Source organism: Girardinichthys multiradiatus, chromosome 7 (assembly GCF_021462225.1).
Source record: "Girardinichthys multiradiatus isolate DD_20200921_A chromosome 7, DD_fGirMul_XY1, whole genome shotgun sequence".
Lineage (NCBI taxonomy): Eukaryota > Metazoa > Chordata > Actinopteri > Cyprinodontiformes > Goodeidae > Girardinichthys > Girardinichthys multiradiatus.
This window is the reverse complement of record NC_061800.1, coordinates 5934991-5960909: the sequence shown is the minus strand read 5'-3', so window position 1 is coordinate 5960909 and position 25919 is coordinate 5934991. Positions and strand designations below refer to the sequence as shown.

General features: G+C 40.7%; 1 protein-coding gene across 2 annotated transcripts in view; it reads left to right on the top strand.

Annotated features, from left to right (window-relative positions):
• kcnh3 (potassium voltage-gated channel, subfamily H (eag-related), member 3) overlaps window positions 1-25919 on the top strand; it is a 398012-nt gene that overhangs the window by 351347 nt on the left and 20746 nt on the right. For both annotated transcript variants that reach the window (XM_047371306.1, XM_047371305.1), the window contains exons 9-10: window positions 8637-8836; window positions 12240-12489. In XM_047371306.1, the coding sequence (XP_047227262.1) occupies window positions 8637-8836; window positions 12240-12489 (450 nt within the window). The remainder of the gene's footprint in view (window positions 1-8636; window positions 8837-12239; window positions 12490-25919) is intronic.

Below are 25919 nucleotides of genomic sequence, written 5' to 3'. Positions count from 1 at the left end.
CTTACTTGTACAAGCATGGACCTTCGTAGATCTGCCACCCTCTGTTTTACCGAAACATGTCTGAGTGAGAACCCCCCGGACTGCGCACTTCTAATACTGGGCTTTCAGCTGTTCAGAGTGGACACCAACGCAGACATATCAGGGGAAAGGCCAGGAGGCAGAATCTGCTTTCATATAAATGAAAGTTGGTGCAGAGACATCAAAGTGTTGAATAAGACATGTACTGACCTGGAGTCATTTCTCATAAACTGTAACCGTTTTATTCACAGAGGGTGTTCTCCTCATTTGTAGCCTCAAGGCCCCACTTCAGATGCTGAAAAACAACTTGCTGAGCTGATAACGGATGTGGAGAAAAAGCATCAAGACTCTCATCATTGTTCTTAAGGACTTTAACAGTGCAAACCTCTCCAATGAACTTCCCAAATACAGACAGCACATTTATCCCACTAGGGATAAAAACACTCTGAACCACTGTTATATAACTCGTACTCATCTCAGGTCTTGGCTAAAGGGGGCCAGCAGGACCACGTCATCTGCAAAAGAAGAGACGAAATCCTCTGGTCCCCAAACCAGACCCCCTCCGGCCCTTGGCTGCGGCTTGAAATCCTGTCCATAAAAGTTATGAACAGGACCGGTGACAAAGGGCAGCCCTGCCGGAGTCCAACATGCACCAGGAACAGCTCCGACTTAGTGCAGGCAATGCGAACCAAACTCCTGCTCCGCTTGTACAGAGATGGGATGGCCCCTAGTAAAGGGCCCCCGATTCCATACTCCTGGAGCACCCCCCACAGGGCATCACGAGGGAAACAGTCGAATGCTTTCTCCAGGTCCACAAAACACATGTGGACCGGTTGGGCAAACTCCCATGAAACCTTGAGTACCCTGTGGAGGGTATAGAGCTGGTCCAGTGTTCCACGGCAGGGAAGAAAACCACACTGCTCCTTCTGAAGCCGGGGATCGGCTATCGGCCGGACTCTCCTCTCCAATACCCTGGCGTAGGCCTTACCAGGGAGGCTGAGAAGTGTGATCCCCTTATAGTTGGAACAAACCCTCCCTCCTCTTATGTAGGGGACCACCACCCCAGTCTGCCAATCCAAAGGCACTGTCCCTGTCCGCCACGCAATGTTGAAGAGGCGTGTCAACCATGACAGCCCCACAACATCCAAAGACTTGAGGTATGCAGGGCAGATCTCATCCAACCCCGAAGCCCTGCCACCGCGGAGCTTTTTAACCACCTCGGTGACTTCAGCCTGGGTGATGAAAGAGTCCAACCCCGAGTCCCCAGCCTCTGTTTCCACCAGGAAATGCATGATGGCAGGATTGAGGAGGTCCTCGAAGTACTCCTTCCACCGGCCGATAATGTCCCCAGTCGAGGTCAGCAGCTCCGCACCCCCACTGTAAACAGTGTTGGCGAAGCACTGCTTCCCCCTCCTGAGGCGCCGGATGGTTTGCCAGAATTGCTTCGGGGCCAACAGGTAGTCCTTCTCCATGGCCTCACCGAACTCCTCCCAGGTCCGACTTTTTGCCTCTACCATCGCCCAGGCCGCGACACGCTTGGCCCCACGGTACCCGTCAGCCGCCTCGGGAGTCCCACAAGCCAACCACAGCCGATAGGACTCCTTCTTCAGCTTGACAGCGTCCCTTACTGCCGAAGGTCTGATGATACGACAACAAAGTCGATCATTGACCTCCTGCCTAGGGTGTCCTGGTGCCAAGTGCACTGATGGACACCCTTATGTTTGATCATGGTGTTCGTTATGGACAATCCGTGACTAGCACAGAAGTCCAATAACAAAACACCGCTCGGATTCAGATCGGGAAGGCCATTCCTCCCGATCACGCCTCTCCAGGTGTCACTGCCCTCCCACGTGGGCGTTGAAGTCCCCCAGAAGAATAATGGAGTCCCCAGGAGGGGCACTATCCAGCAGCCCCGACAGGGACGCCAAGAAGGCCGGGTACTCTGCACTACCACTCGGCCCGTAGGCTGAAATGATAGTCAGAGACCTATCCCCAACCCGAAGGCGCAGGGACACGACCCTCTCATCCACTGGGGTAAACCCCAACACGGGACGGCTGAGCTGGGGGCGACAAGCAAACCCAGCCCGCCGCCTCTCCCCGTGGTCCACTCCAGAGTAGAAGAGAGTCCAGCCCCTCTCGAGGAGATGGGTTCCAGAGCCCACGCTGTGCGTGGAGGTGAGCCCGACTATTTCTAGTCGATATCTCTCAACCTCCCGCAACAGCTCAGGCTCCTTGCCCCCCAGCGAGGTGACATTCCACGTCCCTAGAGCAAGCCTAAACATCCGGGGATCGGGCCGCCGAGGTCTCCACCTTCGTCTGCCGCCCCATCCTCTTTGCACCGGTCCCTCACGGTTCCCCCTGCAGGTGGTGGGCCCACTGGGGGATGGTCTCGCGTCTCTCGTTCGGGCAACCCAGCCACCAGGCGCTCTCCGACGAGTCCCGACCCCGGGCCTGGCTCCAGGGTGGGACCCCGGCTCCGCCGTACCGGGCGACGTCACTTGCCTCGATTTTGTAGTCATCATGAGGGGTTATATAACTTTAAAGTTGAATAGCAGGATGCATGTCATGCCTTCACCAGGGCTGCTGTGGGACTTTCTGACCACTCTCTGGTCCATCTCATCCCAACTTACAGGCAGAAATTAAATGCTTCGAAACCTGTGGTTTAGAGTGTTAAAAATTGGAATGATGAGTCAAAGCAGATGTTACTGGCCTGCTTTGAATGCATAGATTGGACTTTTTTTGAAACTTCAGCCACTGAGGTGGGGACTTCATACATCAGTTTCTGTGATGACATATGTGTGCAGACCAAGACCTTCCGCACATACAATAACAATAAATCTTGGTTCACTTCTCATCTGAGGCAGCTGCGCAGGGATTGGAGTCATTGGAGATGAAAGCATCATCTCCAATGACTCAGTTTGCCAAAGAGACATGATAAGAAAACGCATCTTTAAGGACGGTGCTGCTGAAACCTTTAACCAGATTTACTCTTCTACCTTCACTTTGCCCTGTTACACTGTAGATGAGCTGGTAGATAACTTTCATTCTAAAATCTCGGACATCATTGATTCAATTGCTCCAATTAAAGTGAAAGTCGTTTCTGGGAAGAAAATGTCTCCGTGGAGAAGTGCTTCACCAGTCAGAAGTGAAAAAAAGGAGTGTCGAAAAGCTGAACGCAGGTGGCAAAAGACTGGACTCCAGGTTCACTATATGATCTATAAAGAAACACTATACAGATATAACCTACAACTGAAAAACGCAAGGGAATCTTTATTTTCTGAGATCATCAGCAAAAACATTAACAATGCTCGTGCATTATTTGCCACAGTCGACACGTTAACAAACCCTCCTGTAACTGTAGCATCTGAACTCCACTTTACCAGGACCTGCAATGAATTTGCTAAATTCTTTACTGAAAAAAACCCAAAAGATCAGAGAGGCAGTCAGCACATCCACATCAACTCCAGTACCAATGCTGTCTCCAACGAGAACAGATTTTGACAAAATTACCCAATTTCACCAAATAAATGACAAAAACTTAGAAGAAATCACACTGCAACTAAGCTCTTCTTCCTGCTGTCTCGATGTTTTACCCACAGCTTTCGTTAAGAAAGCTTTGCCTGTAATAACATGATTTAACTCAAATAATAAACATGTCCCTTTTGTCAAGTGTTTTCCCCCAGGCCCTGAAAACAGCAATTATCAAACCTCTATTGAAAAAGAGCAATTTGGACAAGCTGCTACTGCAGAACTACAGGCCTATATCAAACCTCCCCTACATCTGTAAGATTATTGAAAAAGCTGTGTTTCAACAGTTAAACAACGACCAACCACTTCGATGTCTTCCAGTCAGGCTTCCGTGCTCACCACAGTACAGAGACTGTTCTTGTCAAGGTGTTCAATGACATCCGTATAAATGCAGATAGTGGACGAACCACAGTGTTGGTATTATTGGACCTTAGTGCAGCATTCAACACTGTTGATCACTCCATTTAATTAGAGCGCCTGGAAAACTGGGTCGGCCTTTCTGGTACAGCACTCAATTGGTTTAAATCCTACTTGAAGGACAGGGACTTTTTTGTGTCAGTAGGTAACTATGCATCAGAGACCTCAAAAATCACATGTGGTGTTCCCCAAGGGTCCATCTTAGGGCCCCTCCTATTCAATATCTACATGCTTCCCCTTACTCAGATTTTAATAAACAATAACGTAATTTATCATAACTATGCAGACGGCACACAGCTATATGTTACGATGTCACCAGGTGACTATGAACCCATTCAAGCGCTGGGTAAATGCTTAGGAGAAATCAATGCATGGATGGGCCAAAATTTTCTTCAGCTGAATCAAAACAAAACTGAAGTAACAATCTTTGGACCAAAGGAAGAGCGTTTAAAAGTCAGCACACATCTTCAGTTAATACAGCAAGAAACCACCAGTCAGGCTCGAAACCTGGGTGTAGTGATGGACTCAGACCTGAACCTTCAGAGGCACATAAAGACAGTAACAAGGTCGGCCTTCTATCACCTAAAGAACATCTCCAGGATTAAAGGACTAATGTCTCAGCAGGACCTTGAAAAACTAATTCATGCATTCATCTTTAGTAGAATTGATTACTTCAACGGTGTCTTCACAGGTCTGCCTAAAAAGTCGATCAGACAGCTGCAATTGATCCAGAACGCTGCTGCCTGCGTTCTCACTAGAACTAAGAAAGTGGAGCACATCACCCCAGTTCTAAAGTCCCTACACTGGCTCCCTGTAGCTAGAGAATAGAGTTTAAAATACTTATGTTAGTCTATAAATCACTGAATGGCTTAGCACCAAAATACATTACTGACTTGTTGTCAGTGTATCAACCACCCAGACCTCTCAGCTCATCTCGCTCAAATCTACTCTGCATACACAGAACCATAACCAAACATGGAGAAGCAGTTTTAGTTCTTATGCTCCACTAATTTGGAATAGACTCCCAGAAAACTGTAAAAGTGCCGAAACCCTTAGTTGCTTTAAATCAAGATTAAAAACTTATTTGTTTAGAGTGGCCTTTGACTGTGCCATCTAAGCATAATTAGTTACGTTTTCAGTCCAATTTTCCTTTCATTTTCTTATCCATCATTCTATTCTCTCTATTTGTTTATTTTTTTAAATTACCTCTGTTGTTTGATTTTATCATTTGATTTGTTTTTCTGTGTCTGTATCTGTTTATTTGCTTTGTGACTGTATTGTAATTGCATGTACAGCGCTTTGAGTGTCCCGCTGCTGAAAAGCGCTATATAAATTACCTTACCTTACCTTACCTTACCTTACCTTACCTTACCTTACCTTACCTTACCTTACCTTACCTTACCTTACCTTACCTTACCTTACCTTACCTTACCTTACCTTACCTTACCCTACCTTACCTTACCTTACCTTACCCTACCTTACCTTACCCCGGCCTCTACCTGTCAGTGGTGTCAGTGGATCACCAGCTTCCTGAAGGACCGGCAGCGACAGGTGAGGCTGAGGAGCATCTTCTCCTGCACAAGAACCATCAGCACCGGCGCCCCCCAGGGATGACTGCACCTCAATGCACCCATCTGTGAAACTCATGAAGTTTGCAGATGACACCACTGTTATTAGACTGATCCAGGACAGTGATGTGTCTGCATACAGACAGGAGGTGGATCGGCTGCTACACTGGTGTGGTCAGAACCACCTGGAACTTCACCAACTCAAGACTGTGGAGATGATGGTGGACTTTCTGAGAACACCACATACCCCACATGAACCCCTTACCATCCTCAACGACACTGTGTCTGCTGTGGACCGCTTCCGGTTCCTAGGAACCACCATTTCTCGAAACATGAGATGGTCCTCACACATAGACAATGTTCAGAAAGCCCAGCAGAGACTGTACTTCCTGAAGCAACTCAAGAAGTACAACCTTCCACAGGAGGTGTTGGTTATCTTCTACACTGCCATAATTCAGTATGTCCTGTCTTCATCCAGCTCAGTGTGGAGTGGCTCTTCCACAAAACAGGACGAGTCCATACTGCAACAAACTATCAGGGCTGCAGAGAGAGTCATCAGGGCTGACCTTCCCTCTACCCAGGACTTATACAGGTCTAGGGTCAGGAAAAGGGCAGCTAAAATCTGCACACCCCACACACCCTGCACACAAACTGCCACAGAGACAGTCTCTTCCCCCAGGCTGTTTCTCTGATGAACACTTGACAGTCAGAGCTCCAGAACAACATCATGCATACTTGGACTGATTTTTGTTATATTCCATTTTAAAGTCAATTGTGTATATATGTACAATTACAAAGTTATTAAAGTTGTTGTTATAGCTGCTCTAATAAAGAATGAGAGCAAAGTGTACAGAGTGAAATTCCTGGTTTGTCGGTACAAACTTGGCAATAAAGCTGATTCTGATTCTGATTGCTGTGGCCGTGCAGACAGTGAAAGTAGGAAGTATATGACACCAGAGCCTCCTGTCAATCCAAAAGCTACAGGCAGTCCACAGCCTGTCAATGGTCTTCAATCAGCTATAGCCTACAATGAGTTCCTACAACAATTCTCAGGGCAAGTAGCTCCAGCATTGTTGTATGCACTGAGGAAATGTTCCTTTTGACACTGAATACAAACAAGGCAGAGTTGTATCTAACACAGTTCAAATGTGCTCAGTTTAACTGAATTTGATTTATTTCCGTTCAGTTTATAATTATGACACCAGTTCACAATAGAAATATTCCCTGGACACTTTGAAAAATGAAATGGTTCCAAATCTTGTCCAGTTACATACAATCTAATTAAATCATCCATTGCTACAAAGTCAATGACTTCTGTGGTTGGCTTGAGTTCTTAAATATGCATGTAAAACTTAACTATGTAAATTATTCTTACACAGATAACGTGTCTTTTAACCAGTTAGCAGTATAATTGGAACTAGACTATCTTGTAATGATGTTGTGATTTAGGACCAGGCTTGTCTTTGTGTCATTAGCCTTGTCAACTGAAAAGCCTCAGGTTTTGTTTTACCCAGGTAATAGGAATCCCAGCGAATTTTGTACTTTCTTTTTCAATTGCCACAAACCATTTAATTAAATCATCCTAATGATGTATGGGGAGGTTATGAAGAAAACTGCACTACACCTTCATTCCAGCAGTGGCATTACTCCTTTACTCCAGTTAAAAGCTAAAATATCATTTTTATTTCAACCAATAAATAACAAATGATGAGCAGCTTTAGAGTTATACAGTTTAATTCCTTCCTTTATTCCTTAAGTTAATCTGGATCCATAATCAGAAACACTTTAAATCATTATTTTACATTATTTTGTTTACCAACCTTCATCTGTTGTTGCTATACAACTGCATGAATCATTTACAATAACTACAAAATGCTGATTTACACACTTGTTTTTCTTTTATCATTAGTTAAACTCATATCAGCTAACTAAAGAACATGTTTTTAGTAACAAAATGTATTAACATTTTTTTTTATTATTATAATAAGTCACGAAGTACAGGCAATTAATACATTGACTGTCTAAACGCAACCTAGGCTTTTCAGAAGCCTGGGTCTTTCTACAAGCAAGGGAAAAGGGGCAATTGAATAAATAATTGGATTGTTTTTGTATATGATATGATATACGGTGTGTTTCTGTATACATGGTCATGATCCATGTATTTTTCTTGGAAAGTACCATGACTTGTGTTGTGAACTGATGCTATGTAAATATACCAAATTCCACTTAGTATATTTCATTCAATTTAATACATTGCATGGCAGTACAGTTCAAACACAATTCATTCAAACACAGTCAGGTTTTAGATTCAAGTTACATACAGTCCAATTATTATACTGTACTTAACTTCAAATTCAGCAATAAAATGCCAGTAGGCAAGAGGCTAGTAGGTTACAGCAAATCATGGCTAAAATTATATATAATTCTATTGGCTATAAAATTATATAAACGCAACATTCTTACATTAGTTCCTCTGCTGTTAAATCATGGTTTGAACTGAGTAATTGTCAAAACAAGCTTCTGCTTCATTAATCAGTGTAAGTTTAAGTGGTGAGCTGTGGCATTATGTGTTGTAACTGAGGGATATTTTAAAATCTGAGTTTGCCAAAATGTGCCCTGAGGGGACAATCATTAGTCTCTGTGTCAGTGAACTGTAGATGTCCTGCAATCTGACGCTGCTTCTGCCATTTTTTTAGCTCGCTCAACTTTTTCAATGCTGTTGATTAGTTGCATAGACGTTCACAGCAACACTCAGGCTGAGGGACACAATATCAAAAACCATTATGTAGAACAGAAATGGAGCTCTGTGGAGCATTGAAATAGTTTCTGTAAAAATAAAAGATGTGTTCAGGTTCAGGATTATTTTTCAGTCCTGGTGTATCCACTTTTTTCCAAAAAACAATAATCCACTTAATGCAACACCAAGTATAATGTGGTTTTAAAGCAGCAATGTCAAATTTAGACAAAAGTTTAGACAAAAGTATTCTAAGTTCTCTGGGTTTGTGGAGACCTCGAGTAAAACTATGTTCCTTTCAAACAAAAGTCCTGTATTGTACCACATCTGAAACAGACTGAGTTATAGAGAACACTTTCCTCTGCCCACAGCGCTGATGCATGCAGTGGTGTTTGGTAATGTGACCGCCATCATCCAGAGGATGTATTCACGCCGCTCACTATACCACACGCGTACCAAGGACCTGAAGGACTTCATCAGGGTTCACCGGCTGCCCAAAGCCTTGGAGCAGCGCATGCTGGAATGTTTTCAGACCACCTGGTCGGTTAACAATGGGATAGATGTCAATGAGGTACATTTAACACTTAATGTTATTCTGCTTGCCTTTAAGGACACATACGCTGCTTTTTTACAAGATGACAGTTTTATGACATCATAGCAATATGTCTGAGATGCTTCAGTAAAAATACGAAAGTCCTAAACCCCCCTTAAGCCTGCTTTTTAAGTAGAGCCGCACATTATAAAAATTACTGTTTCTCCATTCCTTTGTGTTTAATCCAAGTAATTAGAGGCCAACATTAGAAACAGTGTTTTGCATAAGCTGGTTAAAAAAAGAAAATTAACTTTTCGCCATGTCGACCTTCTCTATTTGTTGGCAACTTGAAATCCGGAATTCCCAAACTCCAGAGATAAGAAACAAAGCACTATAAGTACCAATGTGTCATTATAAGTCATTTATTTCTAAATTAACTTTTAACATGAGACAAAGAAACAGTGGGTTGCAAAAGTGTTAATCCCTATGGCATTTGCTCTGTTTTGCTTTCTTACACTGTGGAATTTAAATGGATTTTCACTTTGATTGTAGCTAATGGTACAATACAAAATATGGTGAAAGAATTGCTTTATATGACTGAAAAATATAAACTGAAAGTCTTGCACAAATATGTGTTCAGTTTTTTTGTTTTGATGTTCTAAACATCATACCCTAGTCTGTTTGGTGGTCTCAGTACTTCCAACTGTCTAAAAGCCACAAGAAGCAACATCTTTGTGTAATACAGGCTACTGCCAAGCATGAAGACAAGGGACACTTCCACCTAAGTCAGGGACAAAGTTAGGCAGAGTAGGAGCTCGAGAGAGGGCCATCCACCAAAACCCGCAGACTCAGCAAGATGGGCATAAATCAGAGAAGCAACAAGAGGACAAACATAACTGGGTAGCTGTTCTGTGGAGATAGGAGTATCTCACTGTAGGAGCACTGTGGGTTGTACATGGGGCAGAGCTGGGCTTTAAGGCAAGAAAATAGCTATTGCTTAAAGAAATAATAAGGTAGAACATTTGAAATTTGTCAAAATGCAAAGGCGTATTGGATACTCCTTAAATATGTGGTAGTAGAAGCTAAAATAGACAGTATTTATCATTTAGTGTCGTTAAGTATGAACACACTCCTAAACCTTGTGCCAGATGTTTGTTGAATATTTAAAGTTCCTATTGCTGGGAGGGGGGGTCCATCAACAAACTGAACCTTAAAGATTAAGAATAGGATGTCATCAAAGTTCATGTAAAAATGAACAGACAAATACTTTTGGCAATATGTTGTTTATACTGGCCATCAAGGACAATGCCATGTCTTGCACAAACCAGTGATCATGCTCAAAACACCATCTGAACAGTGCAGCGCGGTGGTGGAAGTATCATGACATGGGGAAGGTATTTCATCTGCAGGGGCTACAGCATGATTCAGAAATTTTAAATTGGTTAAAAAATGACTCCAAAAACAAAAGCTGAACCTCAGTGACCAGTGGTTTCAGTAGAAATGGTTAATGTCCCAGTCAAAGCCCAGAGCTCAATTTAACTGAGAATTTCTGGAGCTGAAAAGGTTGTGCCATTAGGAATTACAGTGGCTGAATAAGCCAAGCCTGTGGAGGATGACCCAAAGAGACTGGCCACTTTTATTGCTACAAAACCTTTACTTTCTTACATCTTGTTTGTTTAACATTAAAATATTTTGCATCATAAAAATATGTCCTCTAAATAAAAAAAATAAAAAATAATGTTTTAAGGCAACACAAAATGACAAGGAGGATGTATAATTTAATAGCTTAGTGTGTGAGAGGCGCACAGTGATGTGAACTATTTGTCACCATACACACGTCGCCTGTTTTTGCTTTTTTGTCACACTTAAATGTTTTAGATCATCAACTTAACTTTAAGACCAGACAAAAATACCCTGAGAAAATGCAAAAAGCAGTTTTTTAATTATGATTTTATTTATTAAGAGATAAAGCTGTCCAAGCAGACCTGTCCCTAAGTGAGAAATCTGCTAACTGGTAGTTCTACCCTTAGCAGCAACAACTGACATTAAGAGTTTGTAATAACTGACAATGAGTCCTTTACATCCCCGTGGAGAAAATTTGGCCAACTCTCCTTTGAAGAATCATTTTATTTCATCCACATTGGTTATCGAGACAGAACAGCCCATCATGCTACAGCATCTCAACCTGATTTAAGTTCAGACCTTTTCGCAAAGCCAGTCCAAAACCTTCATTTTACTTTTTATTAGTCATTCAGAGGTGGTTCAAACGTAGGGTAATGTACTGATGTCCGGACGTCAGAATTCAGCTAGATTTACATCAGATGCAATGGGCCACACGCCTTCCAAAAAGTTTCACTTTGTTTCATCTGTCCAAAGAATATTTTCATCACAGTGATGAGGCCTTAGTTGTTTTTCTGTTTAGTAGTGTTCTTTTCTTTGGAACTATCTCATGGATTTTCCCAGTCTCTTTCTTTTTGTTAAATCGTGAACTCTGACTTTAACTGAGGTAAATGAGGTCTCCAGTGCTTTAGATGTTGTTCTGGGTTCCATTATGACCTCTTGGATAAGACGTTGTTGCACTCTTGAAGAAATTTTGCCTAGGTCAGCCATTCCTGGGAAGGTTCTCCACTGATCATTGTTTTTGCCATTTGTGGATTATGGCTCTCACTGTGATTCACTAGAGTTCCAAACCTTGGAAATTGCTGTGTGAGCCTTTCATGACTGATCTTGAACTTCTTTAGATTGCACAATGGTGATTTGCTTTCTGAGATCTTTTAGCCAACTTCATGTTGTCTGACGGGTTTTTTAAGTGATTTCTTATTTCTACTAGTCTGGCAGTGATCAGCCATGCATCTGGCTAGTGAAACTGAATCCAAAAATATTTTTAATCAAAACTAATTCATGACATAACAAGGGGTCAGTTGCTTTTTCATATATGGCCAGGTTGAGCTTAAAAATGAAGGTTCTGCACATATCTGAACAGCCAACTGAATATAAGGGCTGGAACTTCAGACACAAGAAGATATGCTTATCAAGTAAAGTTAACAGATTCATTGGTTGCCTTTAGATGCATTCACTTAATTGGAACTTTAAGGATTAATGTTACCGCTATTAGACATCTGAGCTTAATTGCACAGATGTATTTCGTGTGAAGAGATTTTTTCCTTCACAGTGCATACACAAACCTGAGGCAAGGTTTTTATAAAGTAACAGGTTTCTTTTTAGTATTTAGTTTTTATTCAATTCTCCAGCATGAGTAATTTTTTTACAACATGAAGGTGCCATCCTATGATTTCTGTGTCCCAGCCATGTTTTCTAGAGTCTTAATATCATTAAAGATGTTTTTACAAAGACTGTGTAGATATTAGATTTTAGCTAAAACCTCTGGTCAATTCTTGAGGCAGTGCAACTCTTACATAGGAACTTTTTTTTGGCTTCACAGCTGCTAAAGGACTTCCCAGATGAGCTGCGGGCCGACATCGCCATGCACCTGAATAAGGAGCTGCTGCAGCTGCCCCTGTTCGAGTCAGCCAGCAGAGGATGCCTGCGCTCCCTCTCCCTCATCATCAAGACCTCCTTCTGCGCTCCTGCAGAGTTCCTCATCCGGCAGGGGGACGCCCTGCAGGCCATCTACTTTGTCTGCTCAGGCTCCATGGAGGTGCTGAAAGACAACACTGTGCTGGCTATACTGGGTGAGTCTGTGAAAAGGTTTATCATTAGATGGAGGACCTTATAGTTTTTCACAGAAGTCCCTAAAGACTCTAAACCAAATGTAAATGAATGGGTTGTAGTGAAGATTTCCAGTTGCAGCAGTACCAGTAACTGTGTAGTATAAGATTGATTTATTTCAGTGCTTTTTGCACATCTTTACCAGGGTTGCCAACAAATGGGGTCATCACTTTATTATATCTGTAGATAAATGCAGCTGAGTAGATTGTGCATATTGTCGTCCTAGATGGACAGAAAGGTAGCAGAAAGTTTGATCTTTCTTTAGAAATATTTATCCTAAGGCTAAACACCCAATTTAAACAGTAAGCCATATGATTCTACATCAGTCCATTGCTGGGTACATAATGACACTCACATGTAATAAAGATTATAGAAAACCATTCAGTTACATTGGCCCAGTTAGGACAGTGTTTCATATTTAATGTATTATTAATACTTAATATTTCCTGTTCATTTGAGGAGTGATCCAATGAGAGCCAGCATCATGTGTGTTAAATTACTAATTAAATGAGACTAAGGTTTTGTGAATGAGGTATAGATTTCAGAAATGAAAATGAACTGTTGGTTCAATGATTTCAGTTTGAATCATTTTTACAACACCTCATTTGGTTTTATCCAAGCAGAGCGACTCTATCTGTATTTTAATGAACATTAGGAGATGAAGGAGAGCAAAGAAGTGAGGAAGAGAAGAGGGAGGGTTATTGTGTATGATAACAGGGAGGATAGGACTAAAAGCAAGCTGCTAAAGAGCTGCTGTTTGCTGCTTAAAGAAGTTATCAGCCAGGCTGATCCAAACAGAGAGAGTTGGGGCTTGGTGTTTATCCTGCAAGAACACCTGTTAAATTCAGAAGAACATCTCAACAAGGCATATATTTCATGGAATATAAATGGTAAAAAGATGGAGGCATTACAATATCCTATTTTAGTTCCTTTGTTTTTTGCAACACATTACCATCGCTGCTATGAAAGACTCACCTCCATCTTTCACATATAGTACCTGTGTTCATACAACAACTACTATGGATTTTCAGAACAAGAATTGTATCCAAAATTCTTTAAATTTGTTTTGTACTTCTACTAATCCACACAGGATCACAATTAGACTGACTTTCCCTCTAATATATAGATAAAAAGCCCCTAGCAAGCATCACAGAAACCACATGCTTTGGTTGCCATCAATCTGTTTCTGGTGTAATTCTGGATGGATACTTGACCACTTTTCTTTTCAGAAATGTTATAGCTTATTTAAATTGGTTGGTTTCATGGATTACACCTGGTTATTAAGCATAGTTCATACATTTTCAGTATAGTTAATGTCAGGGCCATTTCAGAAGTATAATGTTAGCTTTACTTATTTATTCCAAAGCTAGTTTTGATCAGTTTTTGGGATAAGTGTCCTGCTGGAACATCCAGGTAAGCCCAAGTCGCAACATCTAGCCTAAACTGTCACCCTCAGATGGAGGCAAATTCATTAAAATGTTCAAAAACAACCAATAAAGCACAAAGGCCCATGCCTATCATAAACCAGAAGATGCAGGGAGCCAGTTTAACTTTAACATGGACTGAGGGGGTGTCAAAAAAAAGCACCTGCTCTAAAAATGTACACCTTCAAGCATAGCTAAAATGTGCCCACATGTACATATGCCTTCTTCGGAAATGTATATGGTCGGAAAAGTCAACATTTAGGTGATTCGGTCACAACAACCAGAGGCATTTTTGGCCGAGTGAATGTGAAGCCTTGAAACCTAAGAGCACTACCTCAGCTGTTAAGAACTGTGGTGGTGGTATCAAGCTTTGGCGCTTTTTAACTGCCAGCATTACTGGGGTGTTGAACAAAATGGAAGAACAGAAAATCTACCTCCAAATTCTTCAACTTCACTTCAAATCAACAACTAGGTGGTTAAAAAGTAGTCATGGTTGGGTGTTCCAACAAGACTATGATACCCAACACACATCAAACCTGGGTTTGAAGTGGATAAACCAGGTTAATGTTATCTTTTAGATTGAAGCCAATTTTCATTGGTGGATGGGCCTAAAGTTTGACTAAGACTGAATTCTGCTTACAATCTCGATTATACCCCAGAAAACGCCTCAACATTCTTTTGGAGAAGGAATAAAGACGCTTCTGAGTGTTATCCAACAGCATAACTTCAAGGTTTTTTTATTTCTCCCTTCTTAAATTGGACAAAATTGGAAACATAGGTAGTACTGCTGTTGTAACAACTTGCTATTGCAGAGCAGGAAAGTTGCAGTTTTATCAAAACCCTGGTAGACAATGTGAGGAACCTGTTTATACAATACACATTTTACTGATGTTTTTGTACAGATGATTTCTTGTTTGCACTTGCTTGTTTATCCTATTATGTGCATTAATTGACCCATTCACCATAAAGCTAATCTCTACACTCCACACAAATGCTACAAAAGGTTTTCTGTTAGCCAAAATTGTCTTCCGTTCAAAAGTACCTGTTGAATATAACTTTCACCTTTAAGCCCCTCCTCAACAACCTACACCAACCCATTATTATTTATGTGCAAACTAATCCTAAAATGTCTCCGGTACAAACAAAAAAGATTAAATGTCTACACTGATTCTGTGACTGTACAGGCAGTTGGAATAAAAAAGGTTGAAAGATTCTCAAAATCTTGAAATCAAGCCATATCTCATCTCTTTTGTGTTGTGTCATTCTGTAAGTTCAGTCTTTTGAGTGGATTCCTGCACTACCCTGTGTTGGATCCTAAACCACCACAAAAAAAAGCCTCTGTTCCGAACAACCCTTTTTTTGTAAAAAAAAAAAAAACTTTCCTAAGGAAAGAATGGGACAAATTCTGAATGAACCTGCGCTGTGACCAATTGGGTGAAAATAGGTTAAAATCAAGAGTATACTCTTAAAAGTATTCTACAAACTGGCCACTGCAATAACTAGAATCCATTAGAAATCATTGATTATAGATGGGCCTTAAAACTGTAAAGTTTTAGGTCACTTTGGACCCAAAGAATTGGCCAAAGTGACACCTGCTAAAATTTGGAGAAAAAGGCTGAGACCTTGGTTCACGTGTAACATTTAGTTGAAAACAAGCCTGAAGGATGGAATAATTCTTCTCCTGAATGATTTATTTAATTTACACCTGATTAAAACCCCCAGCTCCATGTGTACAAGCCCCCTCTAATAAAGATGCAATGAGAAATTTGCTGGTGACCACAATCAGATAATTTTAAGTTTTACCGGATGTGATCTATCAGAAAGTCAAAAATTAGATTTTCAGATCTCGGTTTGGGTGGCGGTAAGCGACACTATGAAAGTTATCCTTCATGTTAGCTAGTTCATTAGCAGTAAGGTGAACTAGCTTACTGATAGGAAGTACAAAAGGCATTATTTGAAGGAAACTATTTTGTACAGAAGCATGACAGCTGGTCATTAAAGCTGCTACAACAGAGCTACACTTCAGAATTTTGTTGGCAGATTTTTGTCATTTTGATTTCAGATACTAAAAGAAGCCATTTGCTTTAGGACGACAACTCATACCAGCCTTGATGACACTTTGTCAAATTAGCGTAGGAGTGCACCTACCAGGAAGGTTGGATGTATAATAATCAAATCGCTTGGTTTTATTGGTTTGAGCTTTGAACCTCTATCTTTTATGGGACATTCTAGAGTTGAAAATGTTAGGAACCTTTAGAAAATTAGAGGTGTTGCCTAGTTACTCATTTTTCTTTGTTTTAAACTCTTCAAAGAATTGACTGCTCTCTTTCACACAAAGCTGTGATGTTACCTCATCTCATAATTTAAATTAATAAGGACTGCTTACATGGGTGGAAAAAAAACATTTGCAAAACTTAGAGAATTTGGAACTGGCTAAAGTCGGTATGAGCAGGTCAGTTTACAAAAACTGGAAATCAACCAGTAAGAAGTATGTCTCTACAAAATTATTGAAGAAAACTGTCCTTTTGCCAAGATTTGGTGTGTCATGTAAAATGAACAGTAATATTGTCTCACTGTAAGTAATTCAATTGAAAGCCCTATGTTCAGACAAACTATTGCCCCCGTCAAAACAATCATTTCATTAGCTGGCACACACAGGTGGAAATCTAATTTTGTTGGGATGTGCCTCAAAGCTTTTGTAACTCTAATCCAGGAAGCAGCTTCTCTGGGCCAGGGATGTGAAAATGTGTAGCAAACTGAAGCAGCATACTGAAGATAAGGGAGAAGGTGACAGGCTTTCTTATGCATCCGTGGCAGGGACAGGTGTACATGTTTATACAAAGGTCAACATGTATTGGATTAATGATGTGGACTTGCATTTCTGTGTGTGTCCGCGTGTGTTTGTGTGGGTGTGTGTATGTAATGAATGAGCTTTCTCGAAATGCCAGGCCCTCAGCCTTTATTTGATCTTGATCACAACACACACACATCAACAGACAGTAGGCGGTGTGGTGCAGGTTTTAATAATAAATAGATGTTCCATTATTAAAACACCATCAATATTATTAGAGAACAGCAGAGCCCATGAAGCCATTGGCTTGCTGAGCCCTGTGAACAGGCTGTTCTTCCAGAAAGGATCCACTTTCTTCATATATAACAAAAACCCATTGACTCTTTCCTTCCTCCAGTAATCCTTGTCTGAACGTTTCAGTGCAATGGCACAACTTACATTAGTGGTGGCTGAAAATTATCAGCAACAGTTTGTTTACCTTCAAATATCAATATATCATCAGCCACACATATCCACCAGTTAGAGGCAAAATTGTTTCCTGCCAGTTGGCTATGACGTAACCATGACGTTAGTTAGGACGTACAATTTCAACATTTAATGAGTGAAATTAATTATTTCCACCAATTAAAATCTGGAAATAAAGTTTAACAGCTTTCTCATTATTTTTCTCCTTATGCAGAATGTGTTTTCACAGCCTTTGCCATGTAACTCAAAATTTAGCTAATTTGAATCTGATTTCCACTGATCTTTCTGAAACTCAAATGGATTCTACTTGTGGTAAATTCATTTGACTGAACATGATTTGGAATAGAACACATTTGTTTATTTAAGGAGCAATTAAGGAGAAATGTAGTCAGTTGAGTTCCAAAACTGGATTGTGTTAATACACAAACATGGGGAAGGATACAAAAACATTTCTGCAGCACTGAACATCATGAAAAACTTGGTGGTCTCCTTTATTTGAGAATGGGAGAAGTTTGGAACCAACAGGACCTTTGTCTAGAACTGGTCACATGACCAAACTAAGTAATCAGTGCTGGGGCCTTGGTCAGAGAGGTGACCAGGAACCCAATGTTCCTTAAGGTGGAGCACCATTGTTCCTCTGTGGAGACAAGAGAATCATTCAGGAGGTCAACTATTGTGACGCACCCCACCAATCAGGCCTTTATGATAGAGTGGCCAGGTAGACGGCTTCAATTTAACAGAGAGTGGTAACAAGAATGTGAGATGCAGGAAAACAATCTTAACCAAGGAAACTCTTACAGAACATAAACTAGAATGCATCATGAACAGAATACAAGAATAAGTAGGAAACTAAAGTGCCACCTGGAAAACGTAAACATGATCAGAAACAAGTCCCAAAGCAAACACCTTAAAATAATCACAGAATACCTTCAGAAGGTCTGGAGAGCCACTCATCAGGACCAGTTTTAAAAATAAGAAGAGAGTTTGTTTCCTTAGATGCTCAGCATCAAGAAATTGATGGGCAGGGTCAAAATTTTCCATATGACATATATTACGTTTTTTTTTCTCTTCCATGTGAATCTACATAAACAGGAAATCAGTTGCCTGGCACATTTCTTGCTCCTGCCTTGCCGCAAAAATAAAAAAACACTCAACTATCACAGCCGTGTCAGGTGCAAAGTTTAAAATATGCCATTTATCCACACCAAATAACACAATTTTCTGTGACTTTGCATATGAACACTTCTAAATTAGTTTTTTGGATTAATTCAGATACTTTCCCCACCAGATTTTGCACTATGAAGGCAAACTCCTTAACTACATACAAAATTGCAACCTGCTGAACCTGTAAAGATTTCGTCACATTACAACCACAGGCAGAACGACAAGAGTACAGCATAAGCATGAAGTGGAACAAAAAGGATAGACGGTTTTAAAGATTTTATTGCATATAATAATCAGATTTGTTTTTCAGTTGTATTGCAGCCTCATTTACTCTGATACCACTAAATAAAATCCAGTGCAGCCAACTGTCTTCACAAGTCACCTAATTATTAAGTAGAGTCTACCTGTGTGTAACTTAGCACATTATAAATTGAGCTGTTCTGTGAAGCACTCAAATGTTTATTAGAGATCATGAAGGCCAAGGAGCACCTTGTTAGAGGCTGCAAAAAACTGAGACTTGGGTTGAAATTCCAGGACAAGAGCGTCAAACATAAAGCCAGAACTACAGTGAAATGGTTTAGAACAAAGTATATTTAGGTGTTGGAATGGTCCAGTCAATGTCCCAATGTAAATCCAATTGGGAATATTTGGCAAGACTTGAAAATTATGATATGAAAAATATGTTCCCAGATGCTGTCCATCTAGTCTGACTAGTTCAAGCTATTTAGCAAAGAATGATAGGCAAACATTTTAGTCTCCAGATGTACAAAGTCAGCAAAAGATTAATGGTGTTAATCACTTCAGATTTAAACATTGCTTAAATTAGGTATTATTTGCTTTCCACTCCACAAATCTCCACTAGTTTGTGTTGATCTACCACATTAAGACATAATAAAACATAACATGTGTGCTTCTAAAGTGAAAACATTGTTACAACCCTCTAAACAGCAAAGATGTGGTCTGGCATAGTGTTACACAAGAAGCACCATAAACCACTGAGAAGTTAATGTCTGTAGAAAACACATATTTCAGTTAAGGCAAATCAACCAAATACAAGACTTCTAGAAGCAACACAGAAAGCTATAAGCTAAACAAAACACACTCTTCTAACCTTGAAATAAAAGACAGCTCTATCTACAAGCGCTCTCTAACCACAAAACAGGAGAAAAAGACTAGAACAAAAACAACAGAGAACCCCTACCAGCTTCCACTGTGAACAAATACACTTGCCTTTTAGATGTACACACTTACTCACAGAAATCACACCAAGCTGTACTAAAAAAGACATTTCTGACGAGAAGATTAAAATATGAGATGTATGATTTAAAAACTGAAACATTTGCTTAGTCAACAACACAATCGCTACTCTTTGTCCACAAAGAACTGAAGGGGTTGAATTATGTTGAGACAGCAGAAGCATTTAAAAGTGTCATTTTGTGAATAGTTTAGAGAAACCGCTTGTAATATTGGTTGTGTTTATCTTTAAATTGTTCTTGTTTAACTGTATTGTAAACAGATGCCTGTTTGTATGTTTTGGCACAAAGAAAACTGATTTGCAATCGAGGCTGAATCATTTTAGGAACAATCGTAGCTGTTTAAAGTCAGAATAGCTTCCATCCGAGTTGGTCCAATCAACACCTGGGCTGATATGTTCTGAATATTGAACTAAATACCGGTGGACCAGAAGCAGGGATTGTGATATAACACCTCCAGCAGCCTGTCAATTTGTGCCTAAATTGACCTTTACTTTGACCATCACACTAAATCAAAACAAGTATGACAGTTTGCATTACTTAAAGCTGAATTAACAGCATGTGACACAAATACAATCACTGACCTTATGTTCTTTTACACCCCTTCCTTGGCTAAGATGCACAATATTTTTGGACTGATCCATGAGAAAAGATGTGTCTGTGTAAGACTGAATATGCGTTTCCCAGTGTGGACATTTCCCTCCGCTGGTTTATATTATGCTCAATTCAACAGCAGTAGGTGTGAAAAAGTGGATGTGAAATTACACTTGAAAAGTCAAAAGCAGAAGCAAAAAAACTGACAGTCGTAATGTGCATTATGACCAGAAGCCACTGACACTGACAAAATGAACTTCTTAGAAAAGCTTTCACCTACACTTCCCAAAAAGACAGACGCACCCGTGAAAATGTCACTTCCAAGTGTTCATCTCCAACTCAGTTTAACATTTCATTGTTATTAAGAGCAAAAGCTTCTCTGCAGCTGCTGTTGTTCTCTACTCCGCTGCCACCCATCATCTCCCTGAAAAGACAACATTGGGGGGGAGTAGCAGAGGAGCAGAAATTTGAGCGACGTGAAAAAGACAGTGTGGCGGACGGAGATTATGAAGAGACCCTCACACCTCACAACACGCCAAATTAAGAGCTGGAGGGGCAGGAAAATGTGGAGGTGTTCAGAGGGATGCTCCCCTGCTTTATCTCTTTCCCACACCCCCCATCTTTCGCTCCTTGGTTCACTTGTGCAAGTGTGCAGTCACCTCCACATGGTGCCCTTCTGCAGTTTCTTCCCCTGCTTCCTCTCATTTACCCTCCTTTCAGTCCACCTCCACACTCCATCACCCATCTGCAGTCCCTTCCCTGTCTTCTTCCATAATTTTTGCTTCCTCTTAGCTCAGTTTTCTTTTTTTCATTTTCCTCTCTTTTCTTTGCTCTTCTCTTGCACAACCCCCATGAGTCTTTGTCAGATTTCTTTTTATCCAAAAGCTGCAGAAGCTTTGTCTGTCAAATGGCTTCAGAATTACAGTTTCCCCTTATAGACAACAATACGTTTCTTTTATTTTTGACATCACTCTATTGATAAAAAATGATCTATCTAAAAACCATGTTTATGTATCGATGATGAATAAAAGAATTAAAGGGTAGGACAAATAAAGGTTTGAGCAGCACAAATAGATACGGAAGCCCTGAAAGGCTAGTGGGAAAAAAAAATTAACTACAGCATTGTTCAAGGATATTTGTAGAACAACTGACAGTTGCCCACCATGACTGCTCTTTCTTACTGTATCTTGCAAATGGCCTTAAAACGTGCTGTCAGCAGAGACAGACATTGTCCTTCAAAGTAAGTTTTGCAGCACGACAGCACTCAGGACCATTCGATTAACAGATAACATAACTATGTCCAATATCATGCACAGAAGTTGTTTTTATATTCAGCTACCTGTAATTAGCAATCACAGAGCCCTATATCACACATGTACCAAGTATAGACATCAAACAAGTAGCAGTAAAATGAAGTGCAGATCAAGCGGTTCTCCATGGGGCGAGCTCTAAATTCCACTGAAGCCTGGGTGAGATGTGGTCTTTTGCGTCTCCGAAACCACCTTGGTGAATTTAAAAGAAGAATCATTTTTAAAGGACTGACTACATATATGATGTTTTAAAAGGGACATATCATACATTTAAATCACGTGAATTCCAGACTACAAAGCGCACCTGATTAAAAGCCGCATGCTCTAATTTTAGAAAGAAAACCAAGTTTGTACTGTACAGGCCGCACCGGATGTTAAGCCGCGGGTGTCCCACATTGTAATATGATTTACACAGAAAGATAATAATACACGTGAGGAATTTTTTACTTTTAACTTGTGAAAGTGCTCTTGATTTATCGCACAAGTTCATTGGACCTCTTTGAACTACTCATCAATTTGATTGGTCCACTGTTACCAGGCAAAATGTTTTTGGCGGCATGAAAAAAACATGCATTAGCCGCACCGTTGTATAGGCCGCAGTGTTCAAAGTGCGGGAAAAAAGTAGCGCCTTATAATCCGTAATTTACGGTACTTCATTTCCATATTTAACTCATTCAGTTGTGGTCTATTTAAAGTGGAACTGCAATGCTTTGGTCTGAATTCCTTGTAATTGTAGCTCCACAAGCTCCTCTTTTACCTGAGTACCTGAGAGCAACTCGTTTTGGTGCGGTCTCTTTAAATGTTACTGAAAGACCTCACAGCCCGCCCCTCTCAGGGTCAGGAGCATTCCACTCTGCCCCGTTTGGCCGTTTTGGTAGTTTGATGACAAATATACAATTATCTAGCGCAATAAATTAATGTCTAAAATAAAGTTTGCTTACCGCTTTGCTGTGTCCATCATTTCCATAGAAGGAACTGACCCCTTAATCAGATGAAGTCTTTCAGCAAATCCTTTTTGATACTGGGGGAGGTTTCTGAAGCATAGAGTAATTTCCATGCTGATGTCAGTACATTTGCATGAAAAATAAAATGTAACCAGGCACTTTGAAGAGGTTCTAAAGCTGGGGGACGGTGTAATAAATTGAATGGGTTAATAAACAAAACATTACTTCCTGCACTCACCTTCACCTACCTGACTGGCTTGCTGGTTGCGCCACCCCTTTTGTGACCAGAAGAGGTATTACACATTAGTAAAATGAGAAGACAGAAATAATTTTTTTCCACTTGCCTTTCCATTCTTGAGACAAAAAAAGATTATTTTTCACATTCTGTTGATTGAGAAAAAATAAACTGTCTATTTTTCCCAATGAGACTTTATTCAACTGTTGTCACTAAAACATAAATACATAAATAAACAAATAAATACATATGCAAATCATTAAAAGGTTCACATTAAAACTTTTCCCTGAGGATTTGTAATACCCCTTTTTAATTTATTGTAACAAGTTATGATAAGTATGTACTGACAGCAAGCTTTTATGGGGTTTTACTGTATTTTCTTTTACTGTATTTTCTTTTTTTTATTTAGAAAATGGCTCATTGGTTCTTGGAAACCAGCTGTTAGTGAAGGTTGGTGGCAGTGCCTTAATTAAAATAAAATCTGAAATCAAAAAGTAGTGCAACATGATGCTGTGACTTGCAGTCCACTCAAAGACACTCTATGAAGTTGGCAGTGTGAAATATTGATATATTTTGTAAGTTCACTCTATTATTTATCTGTGTCAACCATAACATTCTAATTTAGGAGGGAATAATACTAGAAGAAAATCTTTTTAATAAGTAAACTAGCCTGGGGATTATTAATGTGTTACAATATTACTAAATAACCTGTCTTAAGCGTCCCAAAAAGTTTTTCATACCATTAGAAATTTTCATAAAATTCCAATAATCATACCATCTTTGTAAAATGTGTAATCTGTATTAAAAAGTAAAATAAACCACCAACTGTTGTTCGGGCACTTTAGATTGCTTTACAATTGGAAGAGTAGTCGTCTTGCAATCAGAAGGTTGTGGGTTTGATTCCAGCTTCCTCCTGCCATATGTTGATGTGCCCCAGGGCAAGGCACTTAACCTCAAGTTGCCTACCAATCTGCGTATCGGTGTATGAATGTGTGAGCGTTAGTGAGTGCGATTGGGTGAATGTGGCTCTAGCGTAAAGCGCATTGAGTGGTCTGTATGACTGGAAAGGCGCTATATAAATTCAGTCCATTTACCATTTGCCATTTACAATATCCAGCTTGATGTATGCATTTTTATTTTCACTCAATACAAACACAGAAAGCAAATTATTTTTTTGTTGTTTTTTTTTTTTTTTTTTAAAAAGGTCTTCTGGATTTGCCAGGCCAGCAGGGGGCCCTAAAAAGGCACAAATATCGCCTACATATTGGGCCAGACCTGATCAAAACAAGATTTTTGAAGGTGTAAAATAGACGACTTGAGAACAGCTGGATGTCTGAATAAAGCAATACAATCTGACTACTACAATCAAACGGAGGAAAAAGCGGCAGTGGAACTTCCATCTCATGAACTGGGCATGTCTTTGTCTTTGGAAATCAGTTGACTGAAATAAATATCTCTTTTCCTCTCTGCACAGAGACAACTCATGAGCACTAACATGAGAAGAAGATGCTGGAAAAGCAAAGTTTTTATTTTAAAACAGTTATTCAGATATTGTCTGATACATGTTTGTTAGAATTCTTAAGCTGAAGGATTTCCATCTGTTTAGAAAAAAAAATGATTTTGATCCAGTGACCTTGGGAAATGAACCCGGGAGTGAATGAGGACAAACTGCAGCGCCGTGATTGCTCCTTTTCCCTGAGGGTGGTAATGTCCCTCTCAGGATGTTGCCTTACAGCTGTTTGCCAGTCACTGGCCTAACAGAACAGTAGGCGATGTGCAAGCATCTCTATTGCCTCTTACATACTATCCATGAACATTTACAGTATGTGTCAGCAGCTAAATTTTCCATCACCAATAACATTCAGCAGCTTTGGAGTCATTAACAAAGGCCATTGTTGTTTTACCAAAGAGCTTTAGAGTTCAGGAAGATAAAATCCAAACAGCAGAGTTGGTTGATTTTTCTTTTTCAGCATTTCTCTATCCTAAACCGTCTTTACCTCACCCTGTTCTCAACTGTGGTACCGTAAAACATGTATTACTCCTTTTTGCAATACCTAATGAAAGAGACCTCTCATGGGGGCTCTAGCATGTAGTAATGGAATAGCCGTGTTTTCTGGAGCTACGTGTCACTGCCTCCATTTAATATTTATTTACTGCACCAAAGTTATTAATTTTTTTGCTGGAGGAGTAGTAGGCACCCGTTTCTTCAGTATATTTCAGTTTTGGCATTTCACATTATGCCAAGGAAATACGAAGCCCAGAAGTCGACCTCTCAGACGGGCTGTGCTGTTAGCAACGAGACTATATTAGCCGCCGTCAATAGCCACAAAGATGATCTTTCTAAAGTCTACATCTAAGTGGATTCTCTCAAGAAATCACTGGAAGGACGCCTGGACTCCATTGAAGCTCGTTTAACAACCCTGCAGACAGAGCACAGTGAGGTCTAGCACCGTTTAGACGACATAGACGCAGCTCTATCTTCTACCCATGCCCGTGTTTCGGCGCTGGAGGCAACTTGCAGCAAACTAGCGGCGACTAACGGGCTTCTGAAAACAAAGGTGTATGACTTGGAAGGGCGCTCGCGCAGACAAAACATTTGGATTGTTGGCGTCAAGGAAGGTGAAGAGGGTGGCCGTCCTGCAGAGTTTGTTTCAAAATTCACCTCGGAGCTGCTGGGAGAGGACAACTTTCCCAAGCCCGTAAAAATGGATAGGGCGCACCGTGCCGCGAGACCCAAGCCACTTTCCAATGAACGACCTCGGATCATCATCGCCAGAGTGCCCAATGACCGCGACGTGATGAATATTCTGCGGCTGAGCCGACAGCAAGCCCCGCTGCTGCACCACGGTCAGAAAGTCTTCATATTTTCAGACTACACGGCGGAGGTTTCTGCGCAGCGCCAGGCATTCAACACCGTGAGAAAAAAGGCTGGTGGAAGCTGGAGCCAAGTGCTCTCTGCGCTTTCCTGCCAAGCTGCAAGTGTCTTTAAATGACACTGTGAAAACCTTCACTTCACCGACCGATGCAGAACGGTTTGCCAATTCACTGACTCGTATCGAGTGACTTTATTAAGCATTCTACGCGAATGTTAGTCTGCAAGTTCAATTAAGCCTTGGTGCACATTCACATTTATCTAGTTTTACTGGAGGTAAACATGGCTCTCTGGGTTTAGGCTACTCACTCAGGGTTTTCTCTCTCTATTATCGGGCAGCC